This window comes from Myotis daubentonii, chromosome 10 (assembly GCF_963259705.1).
Source record: "Myotis daubentonii chromosome 10, mMyoDau2.1, whole genome shotgun sequence".
Taxonomy (NCBI): domain Eukaryota; kingdom Metazoa; phylum Chordata; class Mammalia; order Chiroptera; family Vespertilionidae; genus Myotis; species Myotis daubentonii.
This window is the reverse complement of record NC_081849.1, coordinates 31,378,185-31,392,702: the sequence shown is the minus strand read 5'-3', so window position 1 is coordinate 31,392,702 and position 14,518 is coordinate 31,378,185. Positions and strand designations below refer to the sequence as shown.

The window sequence follows — 14,518 nt, the reverse complement described above, 5'->3', positions numbered from 1 at the left end:
GTAGGCATAAAAGAACACAGACCTGTTATCTAGCAGAATTCGCTTATAAATATCAATAGCTTCTTGGTAGTGAGATCGCATATAGTGGATTGAGGCCAAACTGAGCTGATCTTCTGTGATGTCCTGAAGATTCTGATGGAAGTTCATCAACTTCTTCTCATCATTAAACTAAAATGTAAGAGAGAAAAAGACATGTAAAGTTTCACATTAGCCCTGGCTGGGTAGCTCAGTTGGTTAGAGCATTGTCCTGATATACTAAGGTTGCACATTCCATCCCCAGTCAGGGCACCTACAATAAACAATCAATGAATGCATAAATAAGTGGAACAACACATCAGTATTTTCTCTCTCTCTCTCTCTCTCTCTCTCTCTCTCTCTCTCTCTCTCTCTCTCTCCCCCTTCCTCTCTCTAAATTTAATGTTAAATAAAATTCATATTATAGTCAGAGATATCAATACCTACACTATAGAGACTTTAACTCCTCCTCCTCCAGCTATTTTTTCTCTATGTTCTCTCTATTTCCCTTCAGTTTTTGTCTTCTCCTTTGTCTATCCTTCAGAGAAAGAATGAAAATAGCCTCTGGAGGCATAGTCTTGACAATGGAAAGCCTTTAAGTTAGAGGTCATATACCTTACTTGATCCCTCTTCTCTCTTTCTCTTACCTTCTTTTTCTTTTCTATTTCTTTCTTGATATTTTCTCCCTTTCCTTATTTTCTTTGTCTCTTTATCTTTTCTTTTTTAAAAAATGATTTTATTGATATTAGAGAGAGAGGAAGGGAGAGAGAGAGGAAGGGAGAGAGAGAGAGAGGAAGGGGGAGAGAGAGAGAGAGAGGAAGGGGGAGAGAGGGAGAGAGAGGAAGGGGGAGAGAGAGAGAGAGAGAGAGAGAGAGAGAGAGAGAGAGAGAGAGAAGGAAAGAAAGAAATACTGATGTGAGAGCAAGACATTGATTGGCTGCCTCCTGTGCGCCCCCTACTGGGGATCGAGCCCACAACCCGGGTATGTGCCCTGACCTAGAATGGAACCAGTGACCTCTTGATGCATGGGTCAATGCTCTACCACTGAGCCACATCAGGCAGGCTTCTTCTAAAAAAAATTTATTTTAGAGGGAGAGAGGAAGGGAGACACAGGAGAGAGAAACATTGATTTTGCTGCTCCATTTACTTATGCATTTCATTCATTGGTTGTCTCTTGTATGTGCCCTTGTATGGTGGGGAATCAATCCTACAACCTTGATGTATTAGAACAACACTCTAACCAACTGAACTACCTAGCCAGGACCTCTCTACCCTTTTTTATATGCTGTCTACAAGAGAGACATTTAAAATATAAGGATACAAAGAAGTAGAAAGTAAAAGGATGTAAAAAATCATAACAAGCCAACAGTAATCAAAAAAGATCTGGTGTAGCTATATAAATATGACAGAGTAGACTTTATATGAAAAAGAGTTTTTACAGATAAAGACAGACATTTTGTTATGATCTGTGTTTCAATCCACTAGACCAGGGGTGGGCAAACTTTTTGACTCGAGGGCCACAATGGGTTCTTAAACTGGACCGGAGGGCCGGAACAAAAGCATGGATGGAGTGTTTGTGTGAACTAATATAAATTCAAAGTAAACATCATTACATAAAAGGGTACGGTCTTTTTCTTTTTTTAGTTTTATTCATTTCAAATAGGCCGGATCCGGCCTGCGGGCCGTAGTTTGCCCACGGCTGCACTAGACATAACAAGAATTTCTAGTTAATTATTTCTTACCGTTGTTGGTAACAAGAAGAAAAAAAAAAATAAAAAATTTTTTTTTAAAAATGTGTGAAATCGGAATACCTTGTGAGCCAAATGAAAGAGGAGGCGGTTTTGAAGTCGGCTTTTTGGAGCTAAAAAAGAAAAATCCAAGCTGCTTATTAAAGAACTTAATTGCCTATGGCACTTAGTCCCATGCAGGAATGACATGAGACTCAGAAAAAACTTCCCAAATCCTTACTTATCTGCTCCTGGCATATCTCTGCTACATAACAATACATATTATTTTAGTCTAGTTTCCACCTGTGTGACAGTATCAAGAACCAGAAGAAAAATGTCCTAAGGCTCTGCTTTTCCCCATCACTTGTTCTACCTGATTCTATTATGGCGGACCACAGCCCACCACTGTGCTGTTCTCTGAACCAAACACTGGAAATAAACAGTTATGGTCATTTCAATACACGTAGGAATCCATTCTCATTCAGCTGTTCTCCCCAGTATGCTTTGTCAATTCCTTCTGAAATCTCTTTTTCTACAGTTATACCACCATATTTTATTAAATGCTAGACCAGCCTCTCCTCCATAGATCTTCTAGCATGATAATCTGCTACAATGAAACAGGCAGCCAAGCAAAAAGGTTAACACCTTTCAAGTTCAAAATCCTCTTTGCACTCTTGGAGAATTTTACTAATTCTGTACACTCAATCCTATATCTTTTTACAGCAAAAAGTCATACTTCAATGTATAAAAAAATAAAAATAGTTCTGGCCAGGTAGCTCAGTTGGTTAGAGTGTTGACCCAATATACCAAGGTTGCGGTTTCCATCCCTTGTCAGGGCACACAGAAGAATCAAGCAATGAATGCATAAATAAATGGAACAACAAATTGATATATCTCTCTCTCTATCCTTTCCCCCTCTCTTTCTAAAATCAATAAATAAAAATTTAGAAACAATGAAAAGATATATAGCTACCTTGACCACCTTCTGTGTGTCTAACACTGTTCTAGGCACAGATAAAGCAAGTAACTTAAAGGCCCTTATAAATAATTGAGGAAAACTACATTAGTACATATGACACAATTTGGGTACAAATCAAGAAAGGCTTTAAGTTCCATATTTTCCATGAATTTGAGCTGAAATTCTAAATATGTATGTCAGTTAATTCACTAAGAATTCTACCCTGGAATACATTCTTCCCTAACAAATTTATTTATTTTTTGTTGGTTTAAATATGTTTTTATTAATTTTTTTTTAGAGAGAGAGAGAGGAAGGGAGAGGGAGGGAGAGAGAGAGAAATAACAATGCACACACTGACTGGGGATGGGGGATCGAATCCACAACCTGGGTATGTGCCCTGAGCAGAATCAAACCTGAAACCTTTCGGTGCATGGGACAATGTTCAACCAACTGAGCGACACTGGCCTGGGCACAGATTTCTTGAGATACATTACCTTGCCCACTTTCTCCACACTTCTTTGAATTTAATTTGACTCATACTCTAATTCTTAATCTTTCCTCCCATATTTCCCTTTGCCCTACTCTTGTCTGCAAATTTGAGTCTAGTTCTCCAAAATTACTGTCTTGACAAGTAAAGCAAAAGTAAAGATGTACAGACTCTTCATGCTGAAAGTACTTGGCTTCTCACTCAGAAGCAGAAACAGCAGCTATAAAATCCACATCCATAAGAGCTGAGCCACTGTCCCCCACTCCCACCAAAAGCATGAACATGCTCTCAAGCCGGGGCCTAAGAAAGATACCTTGCCGTTTTTCTTCCCTCATTCTTCTGCCAGAAGCTGTACCTTCTAAGAAAGGGTGGTGGGGAGCAGCACACACAACCTTGGTGTGTTTGGTTGACGTTCTAACCAACTGAGCTTCCCAGCCAGAGCACAAACATAAATTTGCTCAAATCCAATATTCTTTGAAGAGTAAAGCTATTTTTTAGCTTTCTAATATCACTTGAACTTTCATCAACAGAAAAAGAAATTAAATAAATTTTTAAATCTCCAAAATGACTCTTACAATTAGTGATGAATACCAGACATTAAAGGGGCCCACTTTACCTTTGAATCCAGCAGCTTCAGCTTGCTTATACATTCCAAGAAAAAAGTAGGTACAGGCTAGATTCACCCAGACTTCAGGATTGCAATTTTCCTCTTTTGTCACATTTTCATATTCCTGAAATATATACACAGCAGTGATGTTATTTCGGCAATAACGCAATAGATGGGCCATCCTTCTCTGATGGAATAGGATTTCTTACTGTGATTGGAAAACTTCGTACTTAGGGAATCTGAATGCTCACCTATTCCCTACCTGTAAGGTTAAAAACACTGCAGCCTTACCCGGTTTGGCTCAATGTTACAGGCTTGATCTCTCCCAGGTCGGGGCGTGTGTGGGAGGCAACCAATTGATGCGTTTCTCTCATATCGATGCTTCTCTCTCTCTGTCTCTCCCCCTCCTTCCCTTCCACTCTCTCTAAAAATCAATGAAAAAATATCCTCGGATGAGGATTAGCAAAAGACAAACAAACAAATGAAATAGTGCAGCTAAAGCTCAATCCCACCCATGTAGGACTGTGGTCCATAGACTCTTACACTTGTTTTTTCCTCTTTTTAACAATGATATGAGCTATAAACTGCATAAATGAAAAGTTATGAAAATATTTTATTTTTACTAACTTAAAAAGACATACAAAAGATACTTTATAAAAATGCATAGGTTCAGTTAACTTAAAATCTGATAGCATTACTACACTACAAATTTCACTTCATTCTAATTGTTCTCTGGCTTTACATTTTTTAAAAGCCTTTTTTCCCCCCTGCCCACAATCTCTTTCTGAGATTCACTTTGTCAACTACACTTTCCATTTACTCTTACTATTTATCAGTCTATACTAGATGCCTTTGTTTTTTCTTATTACATTTGGGTTACTCTCCTTTCTCCTACATCTTTCACAAACACTACCAGCTTCTATACCAGTGATGGCAAACCTATGACACGCGTGTCAGAGGTGACAGGCGAACTCATTTTTTTGGTTGATTTTTCTTTGTTAAATGGCATTTAAATATATAAAATAAATATCAAAAATATAAATCTTTGTTTTACTATGGTTTCAAATATCAAAAAATTTCTATATGTGACACAGCACCAGAGTTAAGTTAGGGTTTTTCAAAATGCTGACACGCCGAGCTCAAAAGGTTCGCCATCACTGTTCTATACTGTCCTTTTCACATCTTCTCTTTTCCTTCACCAATTTTGTTGCTTTTGTTCATCTCACCACATTACCTGATCTTGGATACTTTCATTTTAGTTATGCAAGTTCTTTAAATACCCTTAGATTACATTTTGGGAGTAAGAATATGTGGGAAATGTTTAAACAATTTCATTTATGAATTAAAAATTGCTTGATATAAGGCATTTATAATTTTATCTAGATCCATAATCTTATAGATTGTTCATTACAATGACCAAGAAAAACAACTTCAAAACTAAAGATAATGTAATCTTTCATGTCTCTAAAAAATAACCAAACAAAATAAAAATGAACTTTTTTTTTTTTAAAATATATTTTTTATTGATTTTTTACAGAGAGGAAGGGAGAGAGATAGAGAGTTAGAAACATCGATCAGCTGCCTCCTGCACATCTCCTACTGGGGATGTGCCCGCAACCCAGGTACATGCCCTTGACCGGAATCGAACCCGGGACCTTTCAGACCACAGGCCGAAGCTCTATCCACTGAGCCAAACCGGTTTCGGCAAAAAATGAACTTCTTTTGAGAAAAGACTTATAAAAACTTTTTTACCAAAATGGTTTATTTTTCCTTTCCTGAAGACTTACTTAAGAAATAGTAATGTTAATATGTTGTACAACCTCATTAATTTATATCTAAAAACAAAAGTAAACAAGATATATACATAAACTTGAACATATAAAGAAGAATTCTGAAGCAACTCATCAAAAAAGAGCCAATGGCTGCCTCCATTAACAAAGAAGTAGAATTGGGAACAGTTTTTTTTTCTTTTTACTTTGTACCCTTCTATATTGTTTGAATTTTATCATAAGCATGTATTATTATATACAAAGCTTACTAACATTTTCAAAGCCCTTCTGTTATAAATTTTCTTTTTACTAACCTCCAAAGCTCTCTTGTAGTCACCCAGGTGAAAAGCACAGTATCCAATCCACAAATTAGTATCCTCTTCTTGTTCCCCAACATGACGTTTGAACTTCAGGTTAAAATTTCATGGAAAAAAAAAATCACAGCAAAATTTTTAAAGTAACCCCTGTTTTGTTTTTGTTTTTTTATTACTGACACATAATAAAAAATCATAATAGAAACAAATGAATATCCAATTCAATTAAACTGATACCTATATAACTCAGCACAATTACCTTCTAATTATTACAGAAATTGATATTTTAAAACACTTCATGTTTATTTTTCTGTATTTGCTGACACCTCACTCCAGAAAGTATTTAAGCATTATCCTCATAACAATTATGGGTGATATATAAAAACATAAGAATTATGTGAAACATTTAATCCAAAATAATTGAAAGCAGAGAGATGAAGCAATAAGCGCAGGCTATCCAGCCAGTAGGGACTGTGGTATGACAAGCACGCTTGCTGTCAAGCAGCACCGGTACATTCTTTGGTGCGCCCCTTCATTCTCCCTCACTCCCCTATAGCATGTGCTTTCCACAAAGCAGTTTCTCACAGTGCACTGTCCTGGGCCACCTACGTCAGAAGCACGCAGGCTACGTGCCTAAAATACAGGCTCCGTACACCACTGTGCACAGATTCTGTAAAGAATCAGAATCCCTGGCCTGGCCGGGTGGCTCAATTGTTTGGAGCTCTGCCCTGTGCACCACTTAGGTTGCAGTTTCCGTCCCTAGTCGAGGTGCATGTGGGAGGCAACCTCACATCTGATGTTTCTCTTTCTCTCCCTCCTCTCTCTCAAATCAATCAACCAACCAATCAATCCATCCATCTGTAAGGCAGAAGCCCAGGAAATAAAGCACCCTAGGTGCTTGGAGAGATATTAAATTTAAGAACTACTGCCACAGAGATTGAAATATTTTCTGAAGATTTAGTATTTAAGACAATGAGCATGAAGCATAGTAGATTAAATTTAATCAAAATTTTATAACCTAAAACTGGTATAAATCATAAATTGGTCAGGGGTTGGGATAAACAATGTATGAACTGACTATTAAATGACCCTCCATATTTTTAGGCTGGATTCACCACTAGTGGGGCTAGATATAATTAAAAGCGTCCCTCAATAAATACATCTGTCTTTTCAAAAAATATATTTTTATTGATTTCAGAGAGGAAGGGAGAGGGAGAGAGAGGGAGAAACATCAATGATGAGAATCATTGACTGGCTGCCTCCTGCACGCCCCCTACTTGGGGTCCTCGGGGAACCCCATCATGTGCCCTGACTGGGAATCAAACCATGACCTCCTGGTTCACAGGTAGAGGCTCAACCACGGAGCCACACCGGCCGGGCCTACCGTTCATCTTTAATCAGATTTGTAGCTAACTGGGAAACTGGACTCTTTGCCTGACTAGACGTACAGGAAGCCCCCGATCGCGCCCACCTGTACCAGCGCATAGCAATCGGCATGCACCCACGCCTTCACCCGTTCCCGGCATTCACCTCCTACGAAGCAACCTTCTTGGGACATTACCTCCAACAGGGTGATGGCTCCGGTGAAATCTCTCTGTGACAGGAGCTCCTCCAGCTTTGGCATCTTCCTGCCCTTCTTCTTCCTTTTGTCCGTGTGGGGGAGGTCCCCGCCTACAGCAGGTTTGGCCCGTGAGAGCATCTGTGAAAGAAACGACAGGCAGCTAGCTGCACGATCCCGTTATGAGGGCCAGTTTTCCACAGTGCCAGCTCCAGGATCTGCAAGTCGAACCCTTCACAACGAACCCCGGAGAAGCCTATTAAACTCCTCTTGGTAACACGTGTTATTACCCCAAGGGCCATGGCCCCGCACTGTGCTGAACCAAATAGCTCCTCCCAACTCCGGGATCTTCTCCAGTTAGGGTGCGGCAAGAGATGCTTTCCGGGGGGCCTCTGTCCCCTCGGCCTTCCTTCCCTGGGCCTGCTTTCCAGGCCTCGCGCAGCCCCGGTGCCGGGAAAGAAAGGATCGGGAGGGAAGCCCGCACCGAGGTATTCACAGTTGCATCACTGTCCCCCATGGGCACGCGGGGAAGGCAGGGAGAGACCACCCTCGGTTGACACGTCTGGACTTTACCGACGGGGGCGCTGGGAACCTCGACGCTCCAGCCCCAGGGCTTACTCATTGTTCTCCCTCCCTGTCCAGCGCCACTAACCATGTTGGCGTCGGTCCTGTGAGTCCCCTGGACAGGCAGACGGCGAAGGCCAAGCCTCTGCGCTTCTCCGCATCCACAGCTCGCTCGGTCTCCACGGCAACCGCGCGGGGGGTGGGGGGGCTGGTCCGTTCGGAGAAGCGCTCCGAGGAGAACCGGTGCCTTTGACTTCTTGGTTCCCGTGCCTCCGCCGCTGCAGGACTGGCAGTTCCTGTCGGGACGAGGTTCTCGGATTGTTTTACTTCCCTTTTATTGAGTTTTTGGGGTGACACCAACAAAGTTATACAGGTTTCAGGTGCACAATCATCTGTACACTGTATTGTGTTCACCACCCCAAGCCAACTCCCCTTCCATCACCATGTGTTCCCCCCTAAACCCTCCACCTCGCCCCACACCCCGCAATTACAACACCGTTGTCCGTGTCCACGAGGTTTTTCTTTTCCTCTTTTTTCTTTTTTTACTCAATCGCTCCACTCCCCTCAGCCCCTCAACTCCCCCCCGCCAGCTGTCAGCCTGCTCTCTATGCGTGTACCTCTATTTTGCTTGTTAGTTCATTTTGTTCTTCAGAGAGCGACGTTTTCTGTGCTGCGAGCGAGAGTTTGATTCTATCTCTATGAGTTTAGGAAAAAGCAAATTAGAATGGTATTGTTTTTCAAATACAAGTTTCCTGGGAAAGTAATTTTCAAGGACCACTTCCGATTATTATTGTCCGGGTCGGGCTCCATGGCAACCCCCGCCGCTGCCTGGCACGTGATCTTGATCTCGGGCAGGTGCCTGAAGGTTAGAAAAAAAGTTTCTGCTGAACCGAGGAAGCTGACGTGTGGAGCTGGGAGTTCATGATACAGTTTCTTATTTCCATAGATACACCCTCACACAATCGGTACTGTAATCAAAATGTGTTTGGACGATTTCTCTTACTCCTGAACCCAGTTAACACGGCTGCCAGCGTGGTCTAAAACCAACTAGTGCAATGTTAGAGCTGGAAGGGACCTTTAATGGACAGCTAGCTCCACGCTCAGAATTCACAGACCAAGGAACTAACATCTGGAGAAACGAAGCAATCCTCCCAAATGGATAGGTAGCATAGCTGAACTGAGCTCCCCTTCTCCTCCCCTTCTGCTCCCCCTATGACCGGATTCGAACCTGGGACCCTTCAGTCCACAGGAGGACGCTCTATCCACTGAGCCAAACCAGTCAGGGCTCTTCAGAAGGAAGATAAAACAACTTCAAAAAGAATGATGTATATAATGGATTAATTTCCAGAGCATTCACAGATGCCATTTATGTTGCAAGTCTTTCTTCCTGAATTGTTTTCAATTTTCAATTGAGGGGTTATATTAAAGCAAATAGATGAACCTGGTGAAAGGGAGAAAGAGAGTGAGGAGGGAGTGTGGGAAAGAGGCTTTGTAATGACTTCCATGTGAGGACAGCCTGGGACCCCTTTTTCCAACCTCATCTCCTTCTGTCCTTTCTTTCACTTTATGGTTGGAACACATCATCATTCCCCAACTTGTACACTATTTAAAGCCTCTGGGGTCTTACTTGGACTGCTCTGTGTCCCTGTAGAGTTCTTTTTCCTTCCTTTTGGTACAGATTCCAAACCCTCTGCCTTTCTCCTTTCCTTCTTCTAGGGAAAAAGAAGAGAGGAGAAGAGCTCTGAGTGCGTTGGCTCAGTGGACAGAGCATTGGCCTGCTGACTGAAGGGTCCCAGGTTTGATTCTGGTCAAGGGTATGTACTCTAGGAGAGTCTTTCTAATTACCTTTTCCTGGGGCCCAGTGCTATCCTGTGCTTATTTCTGTCATGGTTCTAGTCATATGGGATGGAAATAATCACTCTTTTCTAATTAGAGTGGTTCTCAAACTTCCTAAGTCTGGGACCCTTTAATACAGTTTCTCATGTTGTGGTGACCCCTAACCATAAAATTAGTTTCATTGCTACTTCATAACTAATTTTGCTACTGTTAGGAATCGTAATGTAAATATCTGATATGCAGGATGTATTTTCATTGTTCGCAACCCACAGGCTGAGAACCGCTGGTCAATAGAGGATCCAGAAATTGACCCAAGCCATTATACTCAATTAATATTTGACAAAGGAGGCAAGAGCATACAATGGAGTCGAAACAGCCTCTTTAATAAATGGTGCTGGGAAATTTGGTTAAATACATGCAAAAAAAAATGAAACTAGATCACCAACTTACACCTAACACAAAAACAAAATGGCTAAAGGACTTGAATGTAAGACGGGAAACCATAAAAACCCTACAAGACTCCATAGGCAGCAAAATTGCAGACATATGTCATAGCAATATCTTTACAGACACAGATCCTAGGGCAAGAGAGACTAAGGAGAAAATAAACAAATGGGACTACATCAAAATAAAAAGCTTCTGCACAGCAAAAGAAACCATCAACAAAACAACAAGAAAGCCCACTGCATGGGAGAACATATTTGCCAATGTTATCTTCAATAAGGGTTTAATCTCCAACATATTGTAAATTGTGCTGCTATGAACATAGAGGGCATACATTCTTTTGGTTTCTTAGGATATATTCCTAGAAGTTGAATCACTGGGTCAAATGGCAGTTCCATATTTAATTTTTTGAGGAAACGCCATACCATTTTCCATAATGGCTGCACTAGTCTGCATTCCCACCAGCAGTGTATGAGGGTTCCCTTTTCTCCACATCCTTGCCAGCACTTGTCATTTATTGATTTGTTGATGGTAGCCATTCTGACAGGGTTTGCTTTTTTTTTTTCCAAAACTACAACTTTATTTTGGTTGAACTGGGCAGTTATAAATTGTTCCGACCTTGGTCAAAATGGCAAAAGGAACACAGAATGAAGGTCCCTGGTCCTGGAATTGGACTAGTTCGGAATTTGGCAAGAATGACAAGGCTTAGACCGGAGACTTAAATCAAAGAGGGATAAAGTAGGACTCCCCTTCCAAAGTATACTATTTCCTTCAAACTCACCCTGTGATTAGCTTGAGTAAGAAACTTCTTGCTGGACTCCTCCTTGACTTCCTATCCATTCCACAGAGTAACTCCAACACACAGGTACATACACAGCTGTTGCACATTTCACAAGGTTTCACCTTATTTGATGTTATTGGTTGGACAAGCAATGCCCCTACTTGACACAGAAGGTAGTGAGGAGCTTTTGACTTGCACAAGTCCAGCCCATGTTAAGCTCAGTGTAACAATGTGAATGCACATGTGTTCTCTCACCCAGAGGTACAAACTCAGAAAGTGTGGCATGTAAAGAATAAAAATAGGGCCCTAACCGGTTTGGCTCAGTGGATAGAGCGTCGGCCTGTGGACTGAAAGGTCCCAGGTTCGATTCCAGCCAAGGGCATGTACCTTGGTTGCGGGCGCATCCCCAGTAGGAGATATGCAGGAGGCAGCTGATCGATGTTCCTCTCTCATCGATGTTTCTAACTCTCAATCCCTCTCCCCTCCTCTCTGTGAAAAATCAATAAAATATATTTTTTTAAAAAAGAATAAAGATAGGGGGAGCACCCATGTGAAAAAGAAAGAAGAAAATAAAAGCATTTGAAAGCATTATCAATGCAAGGGTGGTAGACAGAGACCAACCCACACAGACATGTTCTGTCTCAGCCCCATGCACATGTGCATCTTTCCTGAACTTGCTGTGATAATGTCATTTGTCTATCTTCTGTTTATTTCACTTCATAAGCTTCTTGTCATCCAATTAATGCTTTAAAATGAAACATGAAATTTCCTTATCAACTCATTGTGAAAATATATTCTGACTTGTTCGTCTCCCTCTGCTTTAACCAGAAGATTTCTATGGCTTATATTACAAGGAATGACAAGGGCAATTATCATTAAAAACTGAGCAGAACAAAGCTATGGTAATGAGGAGTGCTACAATTCATTCGCCAAGGTGATAAAAGGAGAACATGAACCCACCTCTCTCTTTCTGATAACAAACCAATTATAACTTGTAAAGTCACACAGAGAAAATAATAATTTAATAGAAAACAGAGAGAATGGTAGGCGCAGAGAAATACAAAGGAAAACAGCTATGTACAAAAATAATTCACTTTATCAAAACTTCCCATTATGAGTAGAAAACGACTTGCCAAAAATGTCAGGATGCACGGTAATATTTTTCTCAGAAAAAAAAATTTTTTTCTTATTAGTATTCAGAAGGCTGCTAGCAGAATGATACAGTAAAAAAGTTCAGCCCATCTTTGAAAGCTATAAGCAATGAAGCACAAATAGAGGTAAAGCAAGGATAGTAAGACAGTACACACATGTACACATATATACACAGACACAGACACAGACACAAACATATACCCACAAACACACACACATGTTCATATACACTCAGTCATAAATACATACCCACACACATATACACATGTACTCACAAATATGTGTGCACATATATACATACACACTCTTACACACAGATATACATATGTAACACAAAGACATATGCACATATACACATATACCTACACACATACAGAGACACACACACACACACACACTCACAAACATACTCAGGCTTAGAATGGATTGTAAGGAAAAGAATCATGGACCAGAGACCACAGAACTAACATCTGAATGAATGATTGACATTTGGACACAGTGAGAGCCAGCAGCCCCTGTGACCTTCACAATATCTGGAAGCCCTCCAGCTGCTGAGACAGTAAAAGCAGTTCTGCTGCAAAGCCAGACATGCCCAGGCTGGCAGAAAGCACATCTGCGGACCAATTCCAGTTCAAGAATTGCTGGTTGGAAAGTGTTAATCAAGGAACTTGAGCATAAAACTGACAACCAAGGCATTTAAGCTTATGTTTGTAGCCCTGAAATCCACTCCTATAATCTTAAATCACTCCCATTGTTTCATTTTGAAATTGGAAATGGCACTGCTTACCTGTCAGGGATGCTGTGAAGACCGGGTAATGATTATAAAGTACTCAGGAGCTAAGTGTTAAAATTACAAGGTACGGCACAGGCCAGAATCTGGCCTACGCAGCTGACACAGGCTCTACGCTGCTTCTGTCACACATGCCACTCTCCCTGTGGGGAGCAGGCCTAAGCCGGCAGTTAGACATCCTTAGCACTAAATGAACTGGAAGCAGGAGAGGCTACCACCACCACCTCTGCACTCCCCAGCCATGAGCCCGGCTTCTGGATGAGTAGCACTCCCCCTGTGGGAGCACACTGACCACCAGGGGGCAGCTCCTGTGTTGAGTGGGATCAGGCTGAAACTAGCTCTCCAGCATTACCTGAGGAGTCCTGGATTGCGAGAGGGCGCAGGCCAGGCCGAGGGACCCCATGATCAGGGTTAGGGAGGGACCGTGGGAGGGTTCCAGGGCATGTCCAGCCCGTCTGGCTCAGTCCCGATTGTCTGGACCCCAGAAGCAAGCTAACCTACCAGTTGGAGCATCTGCCCCCTGGTGGTCAGTGCACGTCATAGGAAACAGTTGAGCAACCTTAGCATATCATTAGCATATTACACTTTGATAGGTTGAACAGATAACCTGGCAACCGGACACTTAGCATATTAGTCTTTTATTATATAGGATATCTGACATTCCCTTTTTCTTTAAGCCAGTTTGAATTGTAGCTTCTGGCAATTGAGATTGAAAAGTTTCTTTTATCTGTTTAGTTGCAATCTAAACAGATAGAAGAAATCTAGCACTGAATAACCAGCCCTAGAGAGATTCAAGTGTGCCCTAAGCTCAAAGAAGGCAGGTATGATTTCTTAAATTCTTTTTTTTTTTTAAATATATTTTATTGATTTTTTTACAGAGAGAAAGGGAGAGAGATAGAGAGTTAGAAACATCGATGAGAGAGAAACATCGATCAGCTGCCTCCTGCACATCTCCCACTGGGGATATGCCCGCAACCCAGGTACATGCCCTTGACCGGAATCGAACCTGGGACCTTTTAGTCCGCAGGCCGACGCTCTATCCACTGAGCCAAACCGGTTTCGGCGATTTCTTAAATTCTTTTTGCACCCTCCTTGAGCTCCAGCTCCTGCCTATCCCAGACCCCACCCCTTGCCCTGCAATCACTCCGAGAGTAAATGACTGCATATCTTAATTCAATGCTATACCTTTTGTGTACACACGAACATTGATCTACTAGTATAGAGACATACAGACAGGCAATGCACAGACTTCAGAGATGTGCAAATTCACCAGCACTGTACTCCTCCCTCATCTCCCCCCAGCCTCTGGCAACCACTCACCTATTTCTGTCTCTAAGGATTTGCCTATTCTGGACACGCCATGTAAATGAAATTGTTAGGGGCAGAAATAGAATAGTGCAGATTAGCTATAGTTATAAGGAATATTAATCATGCTCTGTGAAGTGTTAATCATGCTCTTAACCTCGATTGTTCTGTTCTGAAAGAAAAGCACATCCTGACCTGGCTAGGAGTTGTA

The 14,518-nt window shown here is 41.6% G+C and overlaps 1 protein-coding gene across 3 annotated transcripts in view; it reads right to left on the bottom strand.

Moving 5' to 3' along the window:
- The window catches only part of IFT56 (intraflagellar transport 56), a 46,551-nt gene extending 38,350 nt beyond the window's left edge, over positions 1-8,201 (bottom strand). For 2 of the 3 annotated variants that reach the window (XM_059711927.1, XM_059711929.1), the window contains exons 1-6: positions 8,088-8,201; positions 7,439-7,576; positions 5,878-5,970; positions 3,804-3,918; positions 1,827-1,876; positions 23-168 (exon numbers count right to left, since the gene is read on the bottom strand). In XM_059711927.1, coding sequence (XP_059567910.1) covers positions 23-168; positions 1,827-1,876; positions 3,804-3,918; positions 5,878-5,970; positions 7,439-7,576; positions 8,088-8,090 — 545 coding nt within the window. In that variant the 5' untranslated portion in view covers positions 8,091-8,201. Of the gene's footprint in view, positions 1-22; positions 169-1,826; positions 1,877-3,803; positions 3,919-5,877; positions 5,971-7,438; positions 7,577-8,087 lie in introns of those variants that run through there. The other variant, XM_059711928.1, reaches the window with a different exon arrangement.
- Positions 8,202-14,518: the final 6,317 nt, after the last annotated feature.